The sequence below is a fragment of the Cyprinus carpio genome, chromosome B8, assembly GCF_018340385.1.
Source record: "Cyprinus carpio isolate SPL01 chromosome B8, ASM1834038v1, whole genome shotgun sequence".
NCBI lineage: Eukaryota > Metazoa > Chordata > Actinopteri > Cypriniformes > Cyprinidae > Cyprinus > Cyprinus carpio.
The window spans coordinates 9,589,316-9,614,876 of record NC_056604.1 but is presented as its reverse complement, the minus strand read 5'-3'; the positions used below and the strand labels follow the sequence as shown (position 1 = coordinate 9,614,876).

General features: G+C 36.8%; 1 protein-coding gene across 1 annotated transcript in view; it reads left to right on the top strand.

Annotated features, from left to right (window-relative positions):
- LOC109095450 (protein kinase C zeta type-like) overlaps positions 1-23,138 on the top strand; it is a 97,556-nt gene extending 74,418 nt beyond the window's left edge. The window contains exons 13-19 of the mRNA XM_042730406.1: positions 1,143-1,278; positions 1,448-1,535; positions 1,765-1,884; positions 3,830-3,909; positions 5,828-5,917; positions 14,897-15,012; positions 19,365-23,138. Of these exons, the coding sequence (XP_042586340.1) occupies positions 1,143-1,278; positions 1,448-1,535; positions 1,765-1,884; positions 3,830-3,909; positions 5,828-5,917; positions 14,897-15,012; positions 19,365-19,452 (718 nt within the window). The 3' untranslated portion in view covers positions 19,453-23,138. The remainder of the gene's footprint in view (positions 1-1,142; positions 1,279-1,447; positions 1,536-1,764; positions 1,885-3,829; positions 3,910-5,827; positions 5,918-14,896; positions 15,013-19,364) is intronic.
- Positions 23,139-25,561: the final 2,423 nt, after the last annotated feature.

Genomic DNA, 25,561 nt, shown 5'->3' with positions numbered 1-25,561 from the left:
CATCAATATGCGTCCTGCACACCACACATATGCAAATACACATGCTAATTACGGCTAATGAGCCTAAATATTCATGAGTTGCTCCTAAAGGTCTCATGAGCCCTTGCTGCGTGCCGACATGATGCAAACACTGCAGAGTGCCAGACATGAAACCTGATCGGAAATGTCACTGTTCATTTTTCCTACTTTGAACACCTTTCTTTTTATCTTTGTTTTTTCTAACTTTAGACAGGCGAATGCTGACAGTTGGAAGCACAGCTCCCACTTGGGGAAATTTGGAAAAATTGTTTATATACGTATTTATCTAATGCCCTTTGTTGATTTAACATATATATTGACTTTTCAGCATATTGACAGTTGCTTGGTTTCCTTGATTGCAGCATTGGGCTGAGTAGCCCCGCCCACTGTGAAATCTCATTGGTCCACAATTCCACTCCTCTTAACTGAACACTAAACTTAAAAAGTTCTGATTGGGTCTGTTTATATCACTCCATTTCAGTGTTTTTGTTAGTGTACAATGCTAATTTAATCTAATTGCTAATTTAACTGGACACTTTTCACATTGCTAATGGTTAGGACAGATTATTATACAGTATCTCAATAGTTAAATGCTTGATTTTGATTGGCTGACAAAAAGTTTTTTTTTTTCTGCATGGACACGTTAAATTAATCAAAAGTGACAGTAAAGACTTTTATAATTTTATAAAATATTTCTATTTCTAATAAATGTTTGTACATTTTAAACATTATCCAGCACAACTTTTTTAACATTGAAAATAATAGGAAATATTTTTTGAGCACCAAATCAGCATATAAGAATGATTTCTGAAGGATCATGTGACCCTGAAGACTGGATTAATGGCTGCTGAAAATTCATTTGCCATTACAGAAATAAATGTAAATATATTAACATAGAACATCGTTTTAAATGATAATAATTTTTACAATATTACAGTGTTTTGCTGTATTTTTGATCAAATAAATAGAGCTTCGGTGAGATTTATTTCATAAAACTTATAAAATCTTACCGCCCCTAAATGTTTGAATGGTAGCGTATTTGTGTTAAATGTGTATTTCATCAATGAATCTGTATGTTTGATGATGAATCTTACCAATGACTTCTTTTTTCCTGTTTCCTGCAGATTTTATGCTGCTGAAATTTGCATCGCTCTTAATTTTCTGCATGAGAAGGGTATTATTTACCGGGATTTAAAACTGGATAATGTACTATTGGACCAGGATGGCCATATCAAAATTACAGACTATGGCATGTGCAAGGTAAAACCTATTGCTAAAAGAAATAGTGTTAGACGTATCTCTGATTAAGTAAAAACATACTGTAAACACAGGGTAGAACCACTGATCTATAATAGAGAACATATATAGATATATAGACATATATAGATCAGTGGATAGAACTTATCACAGATTTTTTGAATTGTTACAGGAGGGAATCAGACCAGGTGACACCACCAGCACATTCTGTGGGACGCCCAACTACATCGCTCCAGAGATCCTGAGGGGAGAGGATTACGGTAGGCTTGACTGCATGAATACTTGCTATCAGTACTGTATAATCATGAGTTAAACAGAGCCCAGTGTTTTATATAATTATATTTTAGAAATTCAAATAAAAAAAGTCATTAAAGTTACTGAAAGAATAATAAAATATATATTTTTTGTTAAGTCAATCACACTGATAAAGATTGAACACACACACTCACACTTTTTCGCCATTTTTGGCTATCTCTGTGTCTCTCTCAGGGTTCAGTGTAGACTGGTGGGCTCTGGGCGTGCTCATGTTTGAAATGATGGCAGGCCGGTCTCCCTTCGACATCATCACTGACAATCCTGATATGAACACAGAGGAATATCTCTTCCAGGGTGAGTTCATGTGAATTCGACTGAAACTATGTATTATTTATGTAGGTTCCTAATGAAGTTACTGTCCACTGTGAGTTTTACTCAGTTGCCAAAGCCAATTTTTTCTTGTATTTGGAACTTGTCGGGTGTTCATTTTGAACAATACTTACATTTTTTACAGTGATGCAGTCCTTCTGACTGATATATATTAATCTTTTTCCACTGTCTTAAATTCAAGATTTAGATTATAGTATGTTCAGTTGTGGTTATTCTGGTCCATTTTACCTTGTGATGGCATATCACTTATCAAAATTGTTATTTTGACAAAATTATGATAATTGGAAAAAGTCATTTAATTTAAACCGTTTCATTAAAAATCTTTTTTTCATCTCGTCCTCATTGTTGAAAAAATCATAATTAGTATTACATTCATATTTTTCACCCCCATCTTAAATTTCTTCTTTAAATAATCTTCACAAAAGAAAATAAAAAGATTCACTTTTTAGTTTTATCTCTAATTTGTTGGTTAAAAGTTAAAAAATGAATGAAATTTGTTATCAGTCTTTCTGTGCTGTCACACAAGTTTGATTTTATTCATTAAAACATTTATGACTGAACTGAAAGACTTAATGTGTTTTGAACATGATTTCATAAGCATATCTAGTTGAAGGTTAATATTTATCTATATATAATTAATTAAAGCATACAGTTCATTTTAAATATTTAGAACACGCCTGCATTATAATTACTTAAAATGAATTAAACGTTTCCTTTATATGAAAATTATTCATGGCATTATTTGACTATTCAAGGTATTAAAACAGTGATATTATTACTTAGATATGTGCTCTTATTAGAAGTTTATATGGTTTATTGTGGAGGTAACACTCTTCACATGTTGTATGAAATCTTGATAATTTTATAATACACTGGTTATGGTTCAGTAACTTTGCACACACATTTCTCATACCAATATATGGTAAGTGCATTACAATCTAATATTTATCTAATATCTAATTTTATTTATCTAATATATAATTTTTAACATTTGTAAGCCCTTCCTGGCATTTTTTTAGTCATTCCTTTATGAGACATTCTTTCACCCCCCCCCCCCCCCCTTTCCTCACCTCCAGTCCATCTCCAGAGCAGAGACTGTGTGGTCATCTGCTTCCCTGTCTGTTATCTGGTGCTCCAGCCGAGAGGGCAGCATGCTCCTGGATCACTCTCATCCATACAGACACACACGACATGAACCTGGATCTCTCTCCACAACCGGAACTCCGTTCCCCCCCATCCAAACCTCAGTTCGTCCATATGCTGCAGCGCCGTCCCAGTCCAACCTCCCCCCGGCCCTACACAGCCTCCCCCTGCCGGCGCTCCGCCGCCCACCCAAGAGCAGGGCAGATGCTGCCACCGCCGAGCCAACACTTTAGCCGCTTTCGGGCCGCCGTCCAAACCGCGTCACAGCAGCAGGGCAGAGCCCCAGCAAGACCTAAATCCCTTTAGCTTTTCATTTGGAAAAGAAAACAAACAGGGGATGTGGCATTCGGAGAGGGGAAAGATAAATGCTCGTCTGCACTCCGTCTTTGAGAGAGATGAAATTTAACAGGCTTTGCTTCTGGACGGTCGCCCGAGATGCGCAACTATAAAAGAAATCCAAAAATGCAGGGATGAGACGTATTAAAAAGACACGTTTTTTACTTTTTGTGGGGTGTTTTAAATCCACTTAACACCGCAACAGAATTTTATGAATTTACAGAAATAAACACGGAGCGGGGAGGAATCTTTTGAGTCTTTGATTGAATATTGAAGGGTTTATTCAGGCGTCTGTAGTGCGTGGGCGTACGAGCGAGAGATTTTGTGCGTGTGGGTTAAAGCCTGTCTCTCTCTAACACCGCCGCACAACACGACGGCCATACTCTGCAAGAATGACTCATATGCTTTTATCCTCTGTCTTCTCTTTCAGTCATTTTGGAGAAGCCAATACGGATTCCCAGGTCATTGTCTGTTAAGGCTGCAAGTGTGCTGAAAGGCTTTCTGAACAAGGTGAGAACAGGGTGTACTTGGTATGTGAATGAACGCTGCAGAGTGCGATACAACTGTCGTGTTTTTGCAAAACACAAGAAGACAAGAAAAAGTGGACAAAAACGAGACTGTAAAGAGTTAAGAAGTAAAAAGCTGTTGTATAGACTAGTGTTGCTGTATATCAAGTAGTAGTTCATGTAGCACATGATAGGTTAAGGGATTCCCAATAGGTTGAATGCACTGTAAGGTGCTTTAATAAAAGGGTTCTGGAAAAACATTTCAAAACAGTCCTACCCTCTTCAAGGTCATGCTTCTATTATAACCATACTGTAAGACTGTGAATTTCTACCTTGAAAAAAAAAAAAAACTTTACGTGCTGAATTCAATGAATTTCTACTACCCACAACCCTGAAATTAAATGCACCAATCAAAGAAGTGGACGTTACCATGGAAACATGATTCACAGTAATCTACACAGCAGTTAGTTTTTGCAGGCTAGAGGCAGTTAAAATTAGCTAATGTCAGCTATAGCAATAGGACTAGTCATTTGTTGTTTAAGTGTTGCTTTATTTTGCCTATTCTGATTTATATTTTAGCTAAATATTTACAGTATATGCTAGGTTGTAATAGTACACAAAGATGACGGTTCGGTATGCACCTCAGTTTTGACATCACTGTTTTGTATGGTTTCGGTACAGCAGGGGGGAAGAATATAGAATTAAATATATAAAATTGCTTTTTTTATTAAATGGTGGTTTACTGAACAAATTCCTCTTTCTTTAAATAAATTAATTTCTTTTATAATTAAATTTTTCTTAGGGATACAAAATCTACCTCAGCTTATGCTCTAAACTATAAGGGACCCTTTTACATTATTATATGCTTACAATTAACAACAGAGCCCAAAGTTAAATTCAATTACTATTTATTTTTTAAATTTAATAATTAACCCTCAACTTAAACAAAAGTATGCAAACATGTAAGTTGCACATAATGCCGTTTTTAAACTTCTAAATTATACAGTTTCTATTTGTTGTTGAAATATATTCATTTACACAGTGGCTGTCGTAATTTTAAGATTTATTTGTGCAAACATTAATTAAGACATCACTAACAGGTAAAGTAAAATATTATAAGTATGTAGTCTAATATTTCACAGAATTTTAGACTAGATTTCTCTAGCGAACTAACGAGGTGCAGACACTGACGACTTGCCTTTATAACAGAAGTTGTATTTTGTGAGAAGCAAACCCAGATTGTTTCAATTACATCATATATAATTCTTTACGTAATGCGTAGTTTATTCTTTGTCCTCTGAAACCTTGATCACCGTTGTGCTCCATTACACAAACAAGATGGATGAGAAACAAATATGCTCTGAGGGCAAAAAAAACTCATAATTTATGAATATTGCACACTGAAGTTTATAAATGAGGTTCTTAACTCTCCATAAATGTGCACACAGTTTGCCTCTGATTAAACAAATATATGTGCTATAATAAGAAGGGTCATCATCCTCCAGATGAAACCAATCTCTTGAGTGTGTGCACGCTTCTTTTTGTGTGCCCGTGTGTGTTGGCTTGATTAAATCTGTGAATAATGAAGCGTTTTCCTTTAATCGTCGAGACAAATTGCATTTATTGCAGCTCTGGGGTTCCTCAAGCTCAACAGCAGCCTGTAATCAGTGTTATCAGCCCTCTTCATTGGGATTAAATGAGCGTAGATCAGCTCAGCGAGTAACTTCCAGACCCCTGAATCCTCATCTAACGTTTCAGGGCACAAGATAATGTCTGCAACATATGCTAGAGTGAATGTGTTAGACTCCATTCTCCTGAAATAAAGAGTACATGAATTGAATAGGTTCCATATTTTTGAAGCTCTCTACACCACATCTGGCTTTTGTTAGGTGTGTTATTAATAGAGTGTGTGTTCTGTTTAGGACCCAAAAGAGAGGCTGGGATGCCAAGTTCAGACCGGATTCACAGACATCAAGTCTCATACGTTCTTCAGAAGCATAGACTGGGACCAGGTAGGCAAACGTTGCTTTTTGTCACTTTTTAATATATGGAACACATAAAAGGTCTATAACACAGCCCTGCATCTTGAATACTACTTTTTTAGAATATTTAAGCCAGGATTACAGCAGCTCTTTCAAAGTTGTGTATGAAGTACACTATGGAGAGAGGATGTAGTGTGTGGCCATTGATAGTTGGGTGTTATCCTCCGTACCAGCAGCAGAAATGAAAGAGAATATCAAATGAGATTCAGCCTTTGCTGAAGCGGCACAAGGTTTAAGGGGGGATGTTAATTGGTCTGGTATAAATGATGCACACAATGCTGAAACATGAAAGTCAGTGAGAGAGCATACAATATTCAGGAGCTGCAGAAAGCAGTGTGTGTGAGTGTGTAATGAGTGTATTAGTATGTGTAAGAGAACTTTGGATGCAATGCGGAGAGGTAGAGATAGATAGGTAGACAGTGGAACTACCCACTTTTGGGCGTTTTCATACCTCCGGAACTGTAATTTTAGTACCGGACTGCCTTTTTCGAGAACCAAATTAGCTCCTACTCTGGAGCAGGGTCTAACCAGCACAACTGGTACTACCGTGATGTAAGTAGACATACATTAAACATACTCTCAAAAAAAAAACCAAAAACCACCAACAACTAAAACACTGTGTAAACAACATACTGTAAACATTGTGTCAACTTATTTCGCAAATATGGTGAACAACGATAGATGGACGGACGCTGAAGTGCAGGCACTTGAAGCAAATGGAGCACTGCCAGTTGTCGTTGGAGATTCTTAGTCCTCCTTTCTGTTCTTTCAATCGCTTTACGACAAAAACACAGCTCCGATCACAGCGTCCTCCATCCTCCTGCTGTTAACGTTGTTCTTCTTTGTTTTTGTTGTTGAACGCTGCGCACAAATGATGTCGCTGTAGACCGGCTTACATCAATTCCTAGTACACACTGTCAGTGCGAATGCAACCCTTTAAATGGTACTGGGAAAAAGTTCGCGCAAAATCATCCCAGTACTTTAGTACCGTACATTTAGTTCTGGAACTAAAGTGGTGCAAAAGGCCCTAATGTCTCACACAGAATCTGCACCTGTTAGAGAATTTAGAAATTTCCATAGAATTTACACTCCTGTCATTCATAGAATCATGTTCTTTAAACATTTATGCAAAAAATAGAATTATTTTTGAAAATAGGTAATTACTTATGTACAATTTGAATCTTTCACAGCTTCTTTTTAAGCATTTAAATTTTTTAGAAACATGATTTTAAAATTGATGCATGTGCAATGTTATTCCAAAGGGAAAAAATGTTTGACTTTGTAATATTTTAACTCTTGGATCCATTCTGGTCTGTAAAGCTTACGTTTCATGATTTAGTCTGTTTTTAATGGACAAAATCAAGTTTTGCGTAAATCTCAAGTTACAGAAGTAAAATGTATTGTTTCATGATGATTTTGAAGCTGTTGAAGCTGCATATTAGGAGGTTTGGGCTTTTGACCCACCTAAATAAGGCCTGAACCCATGAATCCTTTGAATACGTCTCAACAAGGGTTGCAGGTAGTTCAGATAAAAAAAAAAGAAGTTGATTAAACACAAACACTTTTGTCACTTTATTATAGATTATAGATCACAAATGTTACACAATATGTAATTTTTGTTTGAAAAAAGGCCTGAAATGGAAACGAGCCATATCTATTTTCTAAATGCAGGCTATTGATGAATGATTCAATGATTCATCCATGTATATGCTTCATTTTTACTTTTTTTAATTTTTTATTTTTTTACCTTTCTGCATTTTTTTTCTTTTCTATAATTAATTTTATTCGGACATACATCACAATATAGAAGGAAAGATATATCACTACCTGTGTTACATTGTGATTTTTGACATCTGTCTTATCTTCTAAATCAGTGCAGAGAGTGTGAAAACAGCATGCAGAAGATTCAAAACTGCAGAGACAGCAGAGTAGCCTTTTTTTTCCACAATATCATCTCATACTTGCCTCAGAGGCTCTGTACTGTACATCTTCACATAACTGATTCTTCAGTCAGGCGTTCAGCTGTGATCTGTCGTGTTTTATTAGCTGTAATTGCAGTTAGTGTTGGCTGGTCGTGTCCATCGTGTGTTTCCACGAAGGTCGGCATCGTGGAAAGGAAATGCTACGCTCTAGAGTTCTGTCACTAATGCACCATGCTTAAGTTGCTGGGATTTTCCGCCACTTTACTAGTGCAATGGATGAGTTTGGACACACAGACTCACACACACACACGTAGCCGCTGTTCTATACGCGGAATCAACCCCCTGAGCTCCTCTAATGAACGAGGTTGTGCTACACTTGTTGTTAATTGCTCATGAATGAATGAAGACATTGATTTGATGCTCAACTGAAAGCACGTAGCCTGTCTAAACTATTACCACGTCTACCCTGATATACACGTTTCAAGTGGATATTTTCTCTGCAGTTGTTCTATAAGAGTTTCTTTGCAGCATATTTCTTTCAGCTTGACCTTTTCAGTAGAAGCTATAATTGCTATTTCAGAAATATTTCTTTTGATGATTGATCGTACACGTGTGTGTCTGGCACCTGCCTGTGATGAGTGATCATTCGTCTTTCAGCTTTACCAGATGTCAGCATACTATACACACACATGGGTGTTTCTTAAAATATACTATAAAAAACACACACACACACACAGTTTGTCCTCTAGCAGTGTTCTGCAGTGGATGTACATTTATCATAGGAAAATTGTAATTTTTGTAATTTTTCTGAACCTACAAATTTCAAGTTATGTATTTTATTTACCTTCTGTGGTGGAAATCACATTTTTGTATTTAATAAAATAGCCAATTAATTTGTCTTGCTAAAGATAATTTTAATAGCTAGCATTCTATGTATCCTACATTCTATGTTTTTAGATTTTGTTTGCACAATTTGACAAAATCACAGCATAACTGGATATGAAAAGCAATAAAATATTCTATATCTTAATTTTTCTTTATCATGTCATATTTTATATTTAATATGCTTAACTAACACTGTTATTCTTGGTAACCAAGACTGTAAAAATTTTATTTTTACAGATTCAAAATCACAATATTTATTTAATAATATTTGTTTATTTATTATTAACGTTTTAATAAAGTTCAGTCATTATTATTACTCATTTTATTAAAGAATTTAGATATATAGTTGATTTAAATTTGTTAATTATTAATTAAGTTTGAGTTTATTTAACTTAATGTTATTGTTTAAAGAAAATAGTAATACTTTTATGGCTTTTATGTTTTAGGGTTAAAAGATTATGTTAATGCTTTATATTAATATAATATTAATTATATAATAATTAAACAAATTTAAAACTGTTTTTATATAAAACATTATTTTATTTTATTTATTTATTTTTTTGTTACAAAAAAGGCTATTTATTTGAAACTACTTTTCAAAGGATGAAGGAAAGTTTCCAAGTTTTAATGTGACCTTCGTAAAACAAAAAGCAGAGAAAAAAGTTCAAATCTTTCTGTTTTGATAAAAATAAGGTGACATAAAAGTGTCTGTCATTGAAGTATCACCTATAGCTAAATATTTTATGAAGCATATTGTGACTATTTTGAAAATGTTACAGCAGAGAGGAAGAAGGTGGAAATAGGAAAAACAGAAAAAGTCACGGAGTGAAGATTAGTGCAATGAGAGAAGCTTCAGTGTTCCTTTAGGGACTGTTATTTAGACAGTGAGAGACAGAGGAGGTGAAAGAGTGGGAGAGCGAGGCCGATTTTGACAGTGTGAGGCAGATTGCAAAAGATAGAGTGAGAAGGCCTTGAATGAGGAGCGGGAAATGATTTTAGACAGTGAGAGACAAAGTGGGAGAGAGTGAGAAAAGGGGAGAGAGAGACGAATGAGAAGAGGGAGGTAGACTGAGACGGTGAGAGACAAAGTGTTAGAGAGCGAGCTGAATGAGAAAGCAGGGGGTAGACTGAGAGAGTAGGAGAGAGACAGAATGGTACGGCTGGTGTAAAAGCTTCTCTTTGCTCAGACAGTTCTTCTTCACACCGTCTGGAGTGTGGGCCCTGGAGGGGAGACGCAGCACAACTCTCACTCTCTGTGACGGCAGCTTGTAAAGACAGATTTAGCAGGGGAGGCTGCACAGGAAGTCCACAGCTGAGATCAGTCCTGAGACCCAAGAGGCTAGTTTTGGAACTGGTGCATGTAGATCCTCAAGTGGGGAGAAATTGGTAACAATTTTCTTCTAATTTTGAATTTGGAAACCCGTTCGACAGCATAAACAGGATAATGTGGCCAAAAGCCTGCAACCACTTTGAAAGTGTGTGATTTAAGACTTGAAATGTTTTAAAAGAAACACAGATGCAAAGAAGAACATTACATTTGAATGTTTTTTGTAACCTGATGTTGTAGTTACAACATCTGCCAGTTTGGCTAACCAGACTATGCAAACCATCTGAATAATCTCTTGATAAAACTACACTCAGACATCACAATTCAAGCTAAGAACCTGACATGGATTCAGTCGCACTCCTCACAAATGGAAATCAGAGGGTCCTCAGCTCATGTCCAAGTGAACAATAAGAGGACAATTAGCTTGTGTCTTAATCAAGTGGAAAAAAAGAAAATACTCAAGACGTCATGGGCTATTTGAGATCGCGTGAGAGCATGAATAACATGCTTTACGACTCAGACTCTGGATCAGTGTGTGTGTAATAGAGCAATTGTGACTATATAAGCTGAGAATTACTGCATCTTCTTTGTGAATCCTCTGTGATTTGCACAGAGAATCACACACACACACACACACACACACACATATACACATATATATATATATATATATATATATATATATATATATTACTACCTTGCTGTATTTACAACACACTAATAAATACTGTCTTAAACACTAATAATATTGTAACACTTAAAAATCTCTAAATCGACACAATATTTTTTTTTCACATTATAATTCATAAATTCAGTGTAATGCATAAAGAAATAAATTATGGATAAATATACTTGTAGGATTAAAAAGTAATGATTTTTAATATATTTAGATAAACTGTATAGATTTATACAGTGTTTTGTATTAGTGTGTGTGTGTGTATGTATATGTAAATATATATAGGTAACACATTGAATTAAGCATGTAGATTTGAAGTAGAAAAACTGAAATTGTTTTGTCTTGTAAAACAGAATCCAGTAATCCTTGTTTTATTTACAACTTTGAAAAAAAATTGCAGTGTAGCTAATTCTATTGTTTGTGGATTTCCTGTTTTTCTTATCCACAGCTGCAGTTAAATCAATGTCTTTTCTAATGTTTATGGAAAGACGCAACTGTAAATCAGAATCATTGTTTGGTCTTAAAAGATTAAGTCTTAAAAGCATTTTATTCAAATTGGCTCAATTAAATGAATCATTGTAATTCAAACCTTGGTTTGCTTTTTTAAGTGGTGAATAGAAAGAAACCTGCTTTTCTCTTTTATTCTAGAACACAGTCGGATCAGCCGTGACATGCTGTCATGGGGATCAGACAATGAATGTGCACGCCTGTGAGATTTTGATTTCAGCCAGCTTTGCCACTGCTGTTGTATGAAAGTATTAATAATAATTATCCATTCCTGTGACAGCCAATATCTGTGTATGTGTGAGAGAAGGCTAGTTTGAACACTGTTTTTCTTTTGCTTTCTACTGGAACATACTTGAAAAACAATTATTAAAGATGTCTTTCACATGACCACAGATGGTCTTTAAGTGATAGATCACCCAAAAAATGTAAATTCTGCCAATATATACTCAACCTCATGACATTCCAAACATATTTTTTTTTATAAAAGTATTTATGACTGAATGAATAAATGAATATTGTATGGCCAAAACCTTTTTCAAAATATTGAATTTTGTGTTCTACAAGAAAAAAACAAAAAAAAAAAACGCAGTACTGATCACAGATACACAAATACAGATCTGGAAAAACATGGTGACAGAATTTTAATTTTTAGGTGGTCTATACCTTTAAGAGACATTGGTCCTGCATTTGTATGACTGGTATTAATATCTGCATCTGTTGACCTGATCTAGAGTAAGGACAGATTAGCATTTACATTACAAATCCAGTATGGTCACATGCATTTCCAATGTGCATTTACTGTGATCAGTCACTATACGTCTGTGATGCAATCACCAATAACACATTAATGCTAGGTGTAAAGGGAGCCATGGTGTCCCACTGCAATCAGCACCGTGTCATCCTAGCAGATTACTGGTGAGTTTACGATCATTTAGTCACTGAGAGGATGATGCCGGACCCCGACAGAGAGACTGAGAGATCGGCGGGAAGCGAGAACTAGCGAAGGAGCTGTGTGGGAATAATCCACTCCCACACATCAGCGTGAAGAGTCTCTGTGCATCTGGATGGGTGTGCGTGTGTAATTGGTTTTCTGCTACAGAGACGAGCGTTAGCATGTTCCGCCAGGCAGGTTGCAGCCAACTGCGTCATGCCTGACTCTCTGGAGTCAATGGCCTCGGGAATAAAAAACAGGCACACATGGCGGCTGGGCACCAATTAACATCTCTTTTTCCCCCGTGTACTGTCTTTAACTCTCTCTGTTATGTCTCTCTCCGCTTTTGTTTTGCCATTACTCTGCATACGCAAAGGCAGAGTGTTTTGCTCTTGGGGAAGAGTAGGATGTCGTTCACTACCGTTCAGAAGTTTGGGGTCAGTAAGATTTTCTCTTATGCTCACCAAGGCTGCTGTTATTTGATCAAAAATACAGTAAAAACAGTAATATTGTTAAATATTATAATGATTTAAAATAACTGTTATCTAGGCTATTTTAATATGTTTAAAATGTATTTTTTTTCCTGTGATGGCAAAGCTGAATTTTCAACAGCCATTACACATTTTTCAGGGTCACATGATCCTTCAAAAAACTGAAAATCTAATATGCTGATTGGGTGCTTAATAAGCATTTCTTATTGTTATTGATGTTGATCACTTGTGCTGCTTAGTATTTAGTATTTTTTGTAAACCATAATACATTTTTTCCACAATACAAGGATTTTTGATGAATAGAAAATTCAAAAGAACAGAAATTGATTTGAAATATAAATCTTTTGTAACATTGTAAGTGTCTTTACTGTCAATTTTGATCAATTTAATGCATCCTTGCTGATTAAAAAATCTGACTGACACCAAAGCTTTGAAATGTAGTGTATACAGTACACCAAAAACTGATTCGGAAAATAAGAGAAAAGGGAACAAAAGGGAGATCGAGACCCTAGCAGGGTCTTTTGACTTTGGCCACACTTAACGCATCCACCTAGCAATGGCCTAGTAACTGCATTGAAACACACAAAAAACACCCAGAACATTTTGCCACCAAATATCAGCGAGATTTGCGCAATAACCACTCAGAGTTTCTTTAATAAATGTAAAAGCCTTTTGACAGACCAACACAAGAGACGTTAAGCTGGACTCATGAATTAGACTAAATAGAGCGAGTGAGATAGTAGTGAAAGGAGAGAAGAGAGGCCATCTGTTCCAGTTTTTGCAGATCGGCGTGGAGTGGAACACAGCAGGATCATGTCCTCAAAACACACAGAGAATGTTAGAGAGGCAAAAAGAGTCCAAACGTGAAAACAAACCTTATCTGTCCTGTAGTGTTGATGTCCACAGAATCTGTCCATTCTGACAAGTGCTTAACATCAAACCTCTTCAATACAAAAAATAGCACGTCTCGTGCTTTCTTCTTTCTGCCCTCCGTTACTCCTCTCCTTGTCCCTCTCTACATTATTATCTTTCATTAAAAGCACTTTGAAATACTTCAAGACTCAAACAAACTAAAGTGTCCCTCACACAAGGGCCATTCGCCCTTTTTCGGTTCATTTCAGAGTGTTTTTAATGCAGTGATTAATGGAATATTTTTCATTAGTGGCCTTGAGTGAAAATCAAAAAGTTCTTGGTTTCTTTTGGCCGTTTTTTTTTTTTCTTTTTTTTTAGTTTTTTGTAGTTTTATTTAAAGCAGATGTCATGCTAAGTCAGCCATTTATGAAATCTCATAAACATTAGTACAAATGATCTGGTACAGCTTTGGCACGTTTTTACATATTAATTTCCTACCTAGATGATATCAAAATCATGCTGATTATAAACTGCATTTCTTCTGTTGCATTCCATACCAAAAGTACCAATAAAAGCTTATCATTGTAATCATTTTCTGTTTGCTCATGGCTATTTTTTGCTCCTGGCCTTCACTCAAAAATTTCCTTTAAAAACTTCCTAAAGATTTAATTTCGTGCTACACAGAAAGTTGCAGTGGTTACCAAAGCTAAATTTGAAAGGAGTAATGCATATAGTCCATTGGGGTACCATGTGGTTCGATTAGCAACATGATAACAATAGAATCTGTTGAAATCAATTGTAATTTTAATCACCTGTATTGATTGCTATTTGTGTCGCTGGCTCCAGTCAGTCACTTCAGTCAGTCAGTCTTGAAAGGCGAACATAGGGCTCAACAAAAATAATTTATTTCTTTTGGCTCAATCAGGCCAGTGATTCAGATTTTTACTTGCCCTAGATGGCAACATTTTTCTTTCTCTAGCTTTTCAACATTTTGGCAACAATATTCCTATTCACTCATAAAAACAGAAGTTCCAAAAGGAGGTTTTCACAGTGATGCCACTGAAGAAACCTTTTTGGTTCCCCACAGACCCTTTCAGTGAACAGTTTCTTCTTAGTGTGAAGAACATTTAAAAAAATCAAAGAACATTTCTCCACTTTGAATAACCCTTTTGCGGAATGGAAAGGCTCTTCGTGGAACCATAGATGCCAGAATCTTTGCTTTTAAGAATGTTGTTGAACTCTGCAGTGTAGAGCTTATAAAGAGCATAGAAGTTCATCAAACGGATCAGGGTTCTCAATATTGTAATGTTGGAATGGATTGTGTTCTAATCAGTCATTTTCTCACCTTTCTCCTCTAGCTGGAACAGAAGCAGGTGATGCCACCGTTCAAACCTCAGATCACAGACGACTACGGTTTAGACAACTTTGACACGCAGTTCACCAACGAACCCGTGCAGCTTACACCAGACGACGAGTAAGTATTGAAAAATGTTATGCTTGGCCAAAAGGCAGTTCATTACCACAGATGATCAGTAAAGATCTCTGACAGAAGAATCACTCCACCTGTTTTCCAACGACCTGTTCAGTTGCTTAAAAACCGCTAATACGACTGGACTTGTGGTGTTTGGTAAAATGTGTCCAGATTTGAATTATGAAAAGACAAACTGGCATATCCTTGCACACCTTAACACCTTCCAAATGTTTAAATGAAAATTAAAGTCAGTCGTCACTTCTGCGGAATCCATCTTGAGAGCGATTATGTAATCGTTTAACAACTTCAAAGTTACATGACTGCACCAGCAGAAGATTTAGGCGTTTAATAACGGGGGTTTCCACTCAGCTTGATTCTGCTGGTCAGGGTGGTGAGGTTTATGTCTAAGATTCCCCTTCAGAAGTGAGAGCGAGATGAAGTGAAATGGTTTACCCATCTGGAGGCTATCGTCAAGAGGTGGTGATGTCATATGGAAACATCCCCTCTGGAGTTTCTGATTGCTTTACAGTATGAGGTGCACCGAAAAGGGCCACATTGAAAGGGAGGACAAAGAGCAGCTCTTAAATGGTGAAAACCTGATGCCGAGAGGCTTTAAAACCCAGAGATTCATGTGGAAACTGGCTTTAATCAGTGTGAAGTGAGTTTCTAGGGGGGCTTTTATGCATTCAAGTCTTTTCTTTGCTCGCTCATTCATAAACTCGGTCCTTTTGAATATCGCAGTGATTAACACAAGTGCTAAAATAAGAGAAAGCTAGTCAACTCAATGCAAAAAATGTGCATTTATTTGATGGTGGAGGATTGTAGGTTGAATTCTGAATACATTTGGGTCAGTTGTTGAGGTCTCGCCCCATTTCTCTCAAGAGATTCTTCGGACATTCCAGTCATTCTGCGTGGAGAACAATCACACCGGGCTTTGAGACGTATTGTTCTGCAGAGGTGCATTTCTCTGGAGAGGGACTCCAGTCTTCACAATGACTTTTATATCCTGGCTGAATTTGTTATTCTGATTTGATCCATAGAGACAGGCAATCCTTAAGCTTCTAAAAAGGATTCCTGTTTTCGATTTACATTAAATGGCGCTCCAAAAATGCAGCTCCGAAAGAGTATGGCATCTTTGATGAACAATTTGATTTGGTACCATGACTGAAATGCATTCCGTTATCGATAAAATCTGAGAGCTGTGCATTTAAAACGTACAAATCTTACCAGGGTTAGAAGAATTAGCTTCCATTCAGTTGAATTGGATTGGATCTGTCTATCATTTTCTATCTATCTATCTATCTATCTATCTATCGTTCTATGTCATTTTATCATTCTATTTATCGTTCTATCTATCTATCGTTCTGTCATTCTATCATTCTTCTATTCCATCCATTCTTGTTCTGTCATTCTATCTACTGTTCCATCCATCCATCCATCCATCCATCCATCCATGTGAATTTCAGTACGGTTTAATTCTACTTCCTTAAATTCAAATTCCAGTTTGATGCAATCCTGCATCCTGTTTACTACCTCGATTGAAATTTAATTTGAATTCAGGCATTCAGGCATTCTCAGTTCAATTTCGAATGGAGTGCAAACCAAGTGCTTATGAATGAGGTCATCCTGTATCTTGAGGTGATTTGATATTTTCACTCTCCACGAGAAGCTCAAGATGCACTTCATTGAACTATGAACACTAACTGTCGAGAACACAATCATTGCAGTCTACAAGCCAATTGAAGTCAATTTGTTGGTAAACCTGTCACTCATAATTAGCAGAACGCAAGTGGGCTGCAGTTGGATGAACTGACAGACAGTAATCTATAGAGTCACGGCGGGTTCTTAGTTCAATACGAGATTTTCCAAGCAGGCTTCAAAGGAACGCAGCAGCCAGACACTTCAAAAGCGGAGCGGGCTCTGGAAAAGCCTGACGTCCCACACGGTGGAGGAGAGGAGGAGGGGGAGGAAGTGATGGAAGCCTTTTTTGTTTGACGGATCTGGCAGACGAAAAAAGAGGGGGGGGGGTGAAATCCTTCCTTGTAAGAGATTTAGTCTTTTGGATTAAAGGAAAGTGCGTCCAGAGTGGGATGTGTCTCAGAGCGAAGCGGAAAAGGATGAACTGGAATCCACTGCAACTAGAGACACAATTCTCTTTTACATGCTCACACAAATGGCTTATAAAGGAACTTGGATTCCCAATGCATTACTATCTAGCTTTGTTTTACACAAAGTACGCTATCGGTCAAAAGTTTAAGGTCAGTAAGATCGTTCAAAAACATTGAAAATGTCACAAAATATTTAGTTTTCAATAAAAAACTGTTCCACAAAAATATTAAAGAGCACAAATGTTTTAAACACAAAATCAGCATATCAGAATGATTTCTGAAGGATCATGTGAAGACTGGAGTAATGGCTGCTGAGAATATAGCTTTGCCATCACAGGAATAAATTACATTTTAAAATCTATTCAAATTAAAAGGTTACTTTAAATTGTAGTACTATTTATGAACATTACTGCGTTTTTGATAAATCTTCCCGACCGCAAACTTTTCCTAGTGTGTATTTTTAATGGCCCCTAATAAGTGTCTTATCTAGACATACCTTTCAATTAAAGTCATTCCCTTTCATAACAAATGTTCGCACTACTAATCTTGAAAGGAAAGGAAATGCTGGTAGTGTTAGATGTGTTAGAAGTGTTATTGGTGGACTTTGAAAATGTAAAAATAGTACCAAAGCTTGCTTGCTTTCTGTCTTTCACATAAGTTCCACCTTCTAATTCTTTTCTGTAGAAACATTTGTGGCTGTAAAGAGGCTTGTTTATTTTGGTCAGCGCCCAGAATGTCCGTCTTTCAGTGTTTCTTCCTCTGCGGCATCACACACTTCCCCCCTGCACTCCCTTTGAAACCTGAGCCTGATATTACGGCATAGAGGTGTCATTCATGTTATTTTAGGTTTCACTCTTGCTGGAGGCATTTCGACCCCACACACACCCACATACAGTCAAGTGGCCCTCTGGGGACTTTATTCAAACAGACACAGCACAAACACAATTCGGCACTGATCCCAGATCTGGTGAAATATCAGTTCTTACAGAGCTTGTTATAGAGGAGAATTGTCCTCCACGGACCGTGTTTGACAGAACGTGATAAACGACTTTTGAATCGGTTCAGCATTACGCCATAGAAGAGGTGGAGCACTATAGCAGTGCGGTATCCTCAACAGGCTGATAAAATAGATCAATGGATTCCTGAGGTTCTGAAGAGCAAGAGGTCTGATTTCAGCAAGAATGTTACCATCTCGGATCACTGCCATTGCAGAAAATAGCCAAGAGGAGAAAGACGCCGCTGAATTTCTCAATTGTACTCCAGTGAAATTCTGTCTGCCCACTGCTGTAGTTAGAGCCCCCTTTGTGGTTAACCAGCCTCTCGACGCAGATGAAGAAAGGTTGTTGTTGTTGTTTCTGGTGGCCAGTCTGCATTTACAGATGTGCTCATAAATGTATATATCCCCTGCAGAATCTGTAAAACGTGTGGCCTTTTTGAAAGAAAACAAAATAGATGCAATCTCAAAAAAATCTAATAAAAATAAATGAAAAATGATTACTCAGTACTGCCCTGAAGAAGTACCATACCAGACATGTATGCACCATTTCGTTTTGTTTAATGTTTTTGTTCACCAAGGCTACATTTACATGATTAAAACATCAATATTGTGAAATATTATTACAATTTAAAATTGCAATTAATTGTATATATAAATACACACACATACATGTATATTTTAAGGATAAAATATAAATATATATCACATATATTTCTCAAATATATACATTTAAATATGTGTATTTGTACAAATATACACATAAATAGCCATTACTCTAGTTTTCATTACTGATCCATACTTTTATATATAAGCATGTATTCCTCAAGAAAATAGATATTGTGCATTTTTATTTAATTTTGTGGGAAAATGACTTAATTATTAATTTCCCAGTCGACCAGATAGCAAATGAAAATAAATATTAAAAATATCAGCTGTATTTAATCCGACTGGAAATAAAAGGTCAAATTGAGCATACTCTTCTTGACAATGTTTTCAACTGTTAGCTGTTCATGCATTATTGCCTCCTTAGGTTAAATCTCTATATTTGAATAATCATGTCAGTTAAATTAATAAATGTAGATGTGATGCCAGCAACTATTTTTTTTTCTCTGCAATGCCTTATTAGCACCTAACAGAAATTCAATTAATCAAACTACACCTCTTTCACTTAATTTTTGCTTTAAGCCACAGTGCGGGACATGTAGTTGAATTGTAGCTCTTCTATTAATAATGTTGGTTTCTCTCCTCAGGGATGTGATAAAGAGAATAGACCAGTCTGAGTTTGAGGGATTCGAGTACATTAATCCTCTGCTGCTCTCCAATGAAGAAACCGTATGAGGGAAGAACAATCCGGCTGATGTTTCTCTGCCTGCGGCTCCACAAGACTACTACAGCTGAGTTTAGCTCAGACTCAGACATGTGTCACAGAGAAGAACTTTTCCTTAAAACTGTTAAAGACAAAAAGCAACACTAAGACTTAAAGTTTCAGACCCTGCTTGAGTTATTTTGGGGTTACACTGGAAGAAGAAACGACTGGAGGATCTTCAGAAAACAAACTCAGAACTATTCCCCAAATTTCAGCTGTTGATTGTCTTCCTGCTTCCCAGCATCCTCTTTCATTTTCACGCCCATGTTTGTGTGTGTGCGCGTGCACTGTTACATGGGACTGAAGTTAGTTCCTTCGATGTGTGCCTGTGTCCATCAGAGACTACATTTCCCATCAACACTAGCTAAATATGACAGTTCTAACTTAATGTGCACTTTTATTTTGTTCCATTTTTTTAATGTTTTTGGATTCTCTTTAATCTTGTATGAGGCTCGTCCTCAAGCAAAACAAGAATGTATAATGTTTAAAGGTAAAAAAAAAGAAAAAAAGTTGTATTATAGTGTAGGTAGCCAATCGAAGAATTTATGATGCCTTCTATGATGCAAAGTGGCACATTTTAATTCATGACCATGATGGTTTCATCCACAGTGGGTAGCTGTGCTTCAAACCGCAAACTTGGAACCACCTATGTTGGTTTTATAGAGTAAATGGGAGATGAAATGTGTTTTTTGAAGAAGTGCCTCAAAGATCCAAAATTCACCATGCTCCAAACTGCTCTGAACTCCACGTTAGATTGGAGTTGGTTGCACCATCCAATGAGAAAGTGGGATGCAGGTGTTATTATTATTATTTACATAACATAAACACACTGATACATACATTTTAACAAAACATTAAAGTTAGACACTGAATGATCTCAAAGCCCAAATACATCAGACCAGCAGCAATATAAGCAACCTAGGTTTATTGGAAAAATGGTGCTCTATCCATGTTTTTGCACAAATTATGTTTATGGGGCAGATTACTAATTGATAAGGACTTTTTTTGCACAGTTCCTTGCACAATACTATGTTATGACTTCAAAACACTTGTATGGTGCATGATTTGTAATACATTTTAAAATTTGCAACACATAACCTGCTGCATATTTATGGTTTTTCCCACATATATGTAAACTTGCTCGGTAGCTCACCTGATTTTACAAGTCACAATAAAGGAGCTTAAAGACTTGTAGAGGCTAGCTAAAATCACTCACATTTGCTTCAATTAGGTTTAGGGTCAGTACGTTATTTTCAAATGCGATAGAGCATTAACCTCAACTGAAATTTCATTTCCGAACCACCGCATTACAAAAAAGAAACCAACGTAAAATGCTGCCAGATTTACATTCATCTATCTTAAAACTGAATGCACTTTTAGTGTTTCACGTAGAAAGTGTCATGAAACATTCAAAAACAACATAATATAATTTTGCATAAATGTTGCCATAGGCACAGTTTTTCCAATGAGCCTGGGTTTAATAGGGTTTTACAGTAGAATTTAATGCAACCGCACACTATATTACTAAAATGGCTGCTTCTCACTCTGATACAAGGGTTTTATGTTGTTGTACTCTTGATCTGTCAATAACGTGCTGTCGAGACCTTGTGGAGAGTGAGAGAACACACACAAGGGTTTGTATGTCATGTTGCTTGTGTAGTGTGGTGGTAAAATTGTGCAACAGTGATGTGACTGAATCTCAGATGACCTAAACGCATGGTGGAACTGTCTTTGCAGTCATAGTCAGATGCTTAAATTTAACCCATTGCAACACTTAATATCAAACACAGCGCAGAATACTAATCTTGAATCATTCAGTGACAGGTTGTGTTGGGAATGGAGTTCTAGCCTACTACTGTACTTGTAGAATATACTGTATTCTGTCTACTATTTTTATTAATAGTAGGTGAAATGAGTGTCAATATTCCACGATAAACACTTTTCAGACATTAGTAGTGATGTTGCATATAAGCAAATAATAATGACTATTTTGTATTTTAAAATCAGTTTTGTGTAAAAATGCTGCGAGTGTTTACAGTTAGGCAAAATAGTAAACCGAAAAAGAGTTGGAAATGGAAGGTCAAGTTGTGTGTATTGCATTATGGGATATGTTATTCTGCGCTGTGTGTGTCTTGGCAAATGTAGTAGGTCATCCGGGTATCCCATGCATACTGTGCACAGTGTACATACCGCAGAGATCGTGAGAGTAGCATGTTAATAACCGTACACTCCTACACGCAACTAAACCATCATGTCTATTTAAATTCAAGGCCACACAAAAAGGCTCTTAAAAATTAACTTCAAAATCCATAATTTCCCTTTAAAGAGAAAAACAGCCAATCACAGGCTAGCTTGACTGATTAATCCCTCACAGTGATAAGGTATTGTGTTATTAAGCAACTAGATATGTTTTCTATCTTCCATTGCATTTAATCTCCAAGTTTTGGGTTTTTTATTCCCCTCTTTTCCTGAAGAGTGAAGACGACACTCTTAGATGTGAACGCTTTGATGAAATCAGACCTGTATGAAGAATTCCTGCCATGTTAACAGGATTAATTAGCTGCTTTTGTGTCAGACAGTAGCGAGATTAGCAGACGGGCTAAGAACAAAGAACGGCCGGGGAGATAACAAGCGTGACGAACGTAATGATAACGAGGTAGAGAGCAAAGCCACCGTGCTTTCAGCTCTCTAATGAAAAGCTGGTACAAAAACAGGCACAAAATTGTGAAGAACTCCACTATTTATGAACGATTGTTTGTGACAGGAACTTCAGGTGAATGCAAACTGTATAGTTTTCCATTCCAGTATAGTTTGACAGGGCCATTGTTAGTGCAGGTTTTCAGGTTTTGAAGGTAACGGTGGTCCTGCGCAAAATTTGCTTGATTTTCATTCCTGTACACCAATGATTATTTTTACAAACTGTATGAAAAACAGGTACTATGGTATATTACAAAGGACCAAGTAATCATCAACTTAATTTTCCACCAGCTTGAGCCAATGTACAGAACCCATGTAAAATGGTGTCAGATTTTATGATTGTCCTTTGTTGGGGTTTTATTCATGTTTATATTTGAACTGGAATGAATTTTGGCATAATTGTAAATATCTGTAATTTAACCCTTCAGATTTTCACAGAAAAAAAAAAAAAAAGAAATAAATCTGTTTCTGCATCATTATAAGAGATATCTGAATCCAGTGTCCCAGCCGCTAGTCTCAAACTTAGAGCCCAAGACTGCAATAAAATACAAGTTCCTGTCCCTGAAAACATTTTAAGCAAGAAATTTCCATTATTTATCAACTTGCCAAATACAAAAGCTGTTGCAAGCTGTTTTCTGCTTTTTTTCTTTTTTGGTTCTTTCCTTACGTTGAGTCCAAAGCAAGTAACGCTCTTATCAATGTGCTACAGGGGAATACTTTTATATTTGAAGTGTTTGTTTTATAAATTATTGTAAATTAAAGCTCTAGTAGAGTTTCTGTGGGCTGAGGGTGGGAGAGAGAGATGTGAACATGTCTTTGGTTTTATGACGTTAAGTCTTAAGCATCTTAGATAACAACTGTAAATCAGTAAATGTTCATTGTACTGACTTCACATTTCCTGTCTCATGATTTCTGGGTGTGGAGAAAAAAGAAAAGAAAAGAAAAACACTGGTCTTTGAGAGAGCACTGTCTTTATTGCACAATGCATATTTACCAATCATATCTTATAAGAAGTATTTAAAGGAATAGTTCACCCGAAAGTGAAAAGGCCATCCAAGTTTGTTTCTTCATCCCAACAGATTCTGAGAAGTTTAGCATTACATCACTTGCTCACTATTCTCTTCAGTGAATGGGTGCTTTCAGAATGAGTTTAAACAGCTGATAAAAACATCACAAAAATCTGCAAGTAATGCGAGTAATACACAAGTTGTGTGTTTGTAATAAGTCCATATTTAATAAGTTTTTAATTTCAAACCAGGCTCTTTATCCATATTATTGCTTTTTCCAGAGAAAAGGTAATCTCTGAATCAGGAGAGAAATATGCACAGATCAAACACAGTTTGACCCGAGTGAAAACCATCTAAAATAGTTCTTAATAAGTATGTCAGTGGGGTTTTGATGTAAGATGACAACAGGGGATGGACTTTTTTTCACTGGAGGAAGTGTTATTGTGAACTATGGACCAGAAGTTAAAACCGTGTAATGATGGATTTGTTTATTACAAACACGCAGCTTTTCACTTTACAAGACATTAATTGATGGACTTGAATTGTGTGGATTACTTGTGAATTGTTGTGATGCTTTTATCAGAAGTTTGGACTCTCATTCTGACGGCACCCATTCACTGCAGAGGAGCCATTGATGAGCAATAGATGTATGGCTACATTTCTCCAAATCTGCTCTGATAAGGAAACTAATTGATCTACATCTTGGATGGCCTGAGGGCGAGTACATTTTCAGCAAACCTTCTATTCCTTTCCAGGGCCTTCTGTTTACAGTAATCAGAACATTAAAGTAATACTTTGCAAGCTTATAAAGGAAAACAAGTATCTAAAATAATATAACAGAATTTCCTCATCATCACCAAATAATATCTTCATTGATCTCTGATAGACATTGTGCAAGATGACCATCACATTGCATTTGGGTGAACCTGGAAAAAAACAAAAATTTTTAACAATAGTGAGCAACACAAACACACACACAATCCAACATGCAATAAATAAAGAGAAATCAGTGTTCGTTCCAGTAATATGTGGTTTGTAAACCCAAACACAAGGGTGCTACAGCAAGATGGTTTCTCTCTTGCACAATGAGCAGTTTTGGAAACAAAATAAGATTTTTGAGTCATGATAAGTTATTGATCCCTCATCGTCTCTCAAAAAACTATTTAGGAATAATGCATGTTGACGTAAGTTTTGGACTGCAGTGATGCATGTTTACAATCCCCTGATTTCACTCAAAAAGCATTTATCTGGAAACGCTTCAATAATTTATGCTTCTCATATCAGATTTTCTCTTGGTATCCAACAATCCTCAACATGCATTTGCTAAAACACTACTGTTAGAATTCATGCACTTTTTCATGCACTCTTTTTCATTGGCTTTTTTGTAGTATTTTATAGTGGCAAAGTGAATAACTCCATTTACAGTAATTTACTTGTTTGCACACAAAAATAAACCACTGAGGAATAGTTTGTTGTAGTAAGCCATCGGCTAACAAGCACACATAAACTCAGAGGTCACCAGGTCTCAAATTTGACTTTCCAGTGACCGACAGATCCTTCCTCCTCCCCAAACGCCACTCATTTCTAGGCGCATTCATTTGTTTGTCTTCCCTTTCCCTCCAATACTTCTTCCTTTCCTCTCTAATCCCTTTTCCAACCCAGACGGCTTGATGCTTCCCAGCAGCAAACCTCAAAACCATTCTGTGAATCTACGTGTGCCAACCCACCCCTGATTCCCTCCATCAAGATTTCCATCTCTTCACCAGTCTTGCCCTCGGAAACTCGCTCTCTATATCTGCCCTTTTCTCTGTCTGTCTTTCCCTAGACAAGAGGGTTCATTGTGTCTCTCTCACGGGGCCGCCTGTGTTCTGCTGTGCTCTGCAGTCTGGCCAATGTACACACGGCGGGCAGAGAGCGGGCAGCGGCGCACGCCAGCCCTGCGCTCGCAACAAAGTGCTGCCTTGTTCTGCGAGGTTCGGCGCTGCCCACCACGCCAAAGGAGCACTGCTCTCAGACCTCGCAAGAATCTGGTGACTTTTTGACCCGTTTTGATGAATGACTGTCCTTCTTAGAGTTTCTCTTCCTCCTCTCTTTAAGTACACCCACAGTCGCCGTGTTTCAACATAGTGTTTCCTCTTTCTGAGAAGTGCTCCAAAGTTCACGGGCAGAAAGGTTCATAAACAGCCTTTTTGGAGAGTTGGCATTGGGTAAAGATGACAGCAAGGTGAAAATGAGCTATAAAAGCCTGTGGCACTGGTATATGAATTTACAGGATATATAACAGTTCCATTGAGTTTTTAATGCAACATCAAGATTTCAGTCTAAAAAGTAGATGAATCAAATGAAAATTTGATGACACTTTACAACTAGATTATAC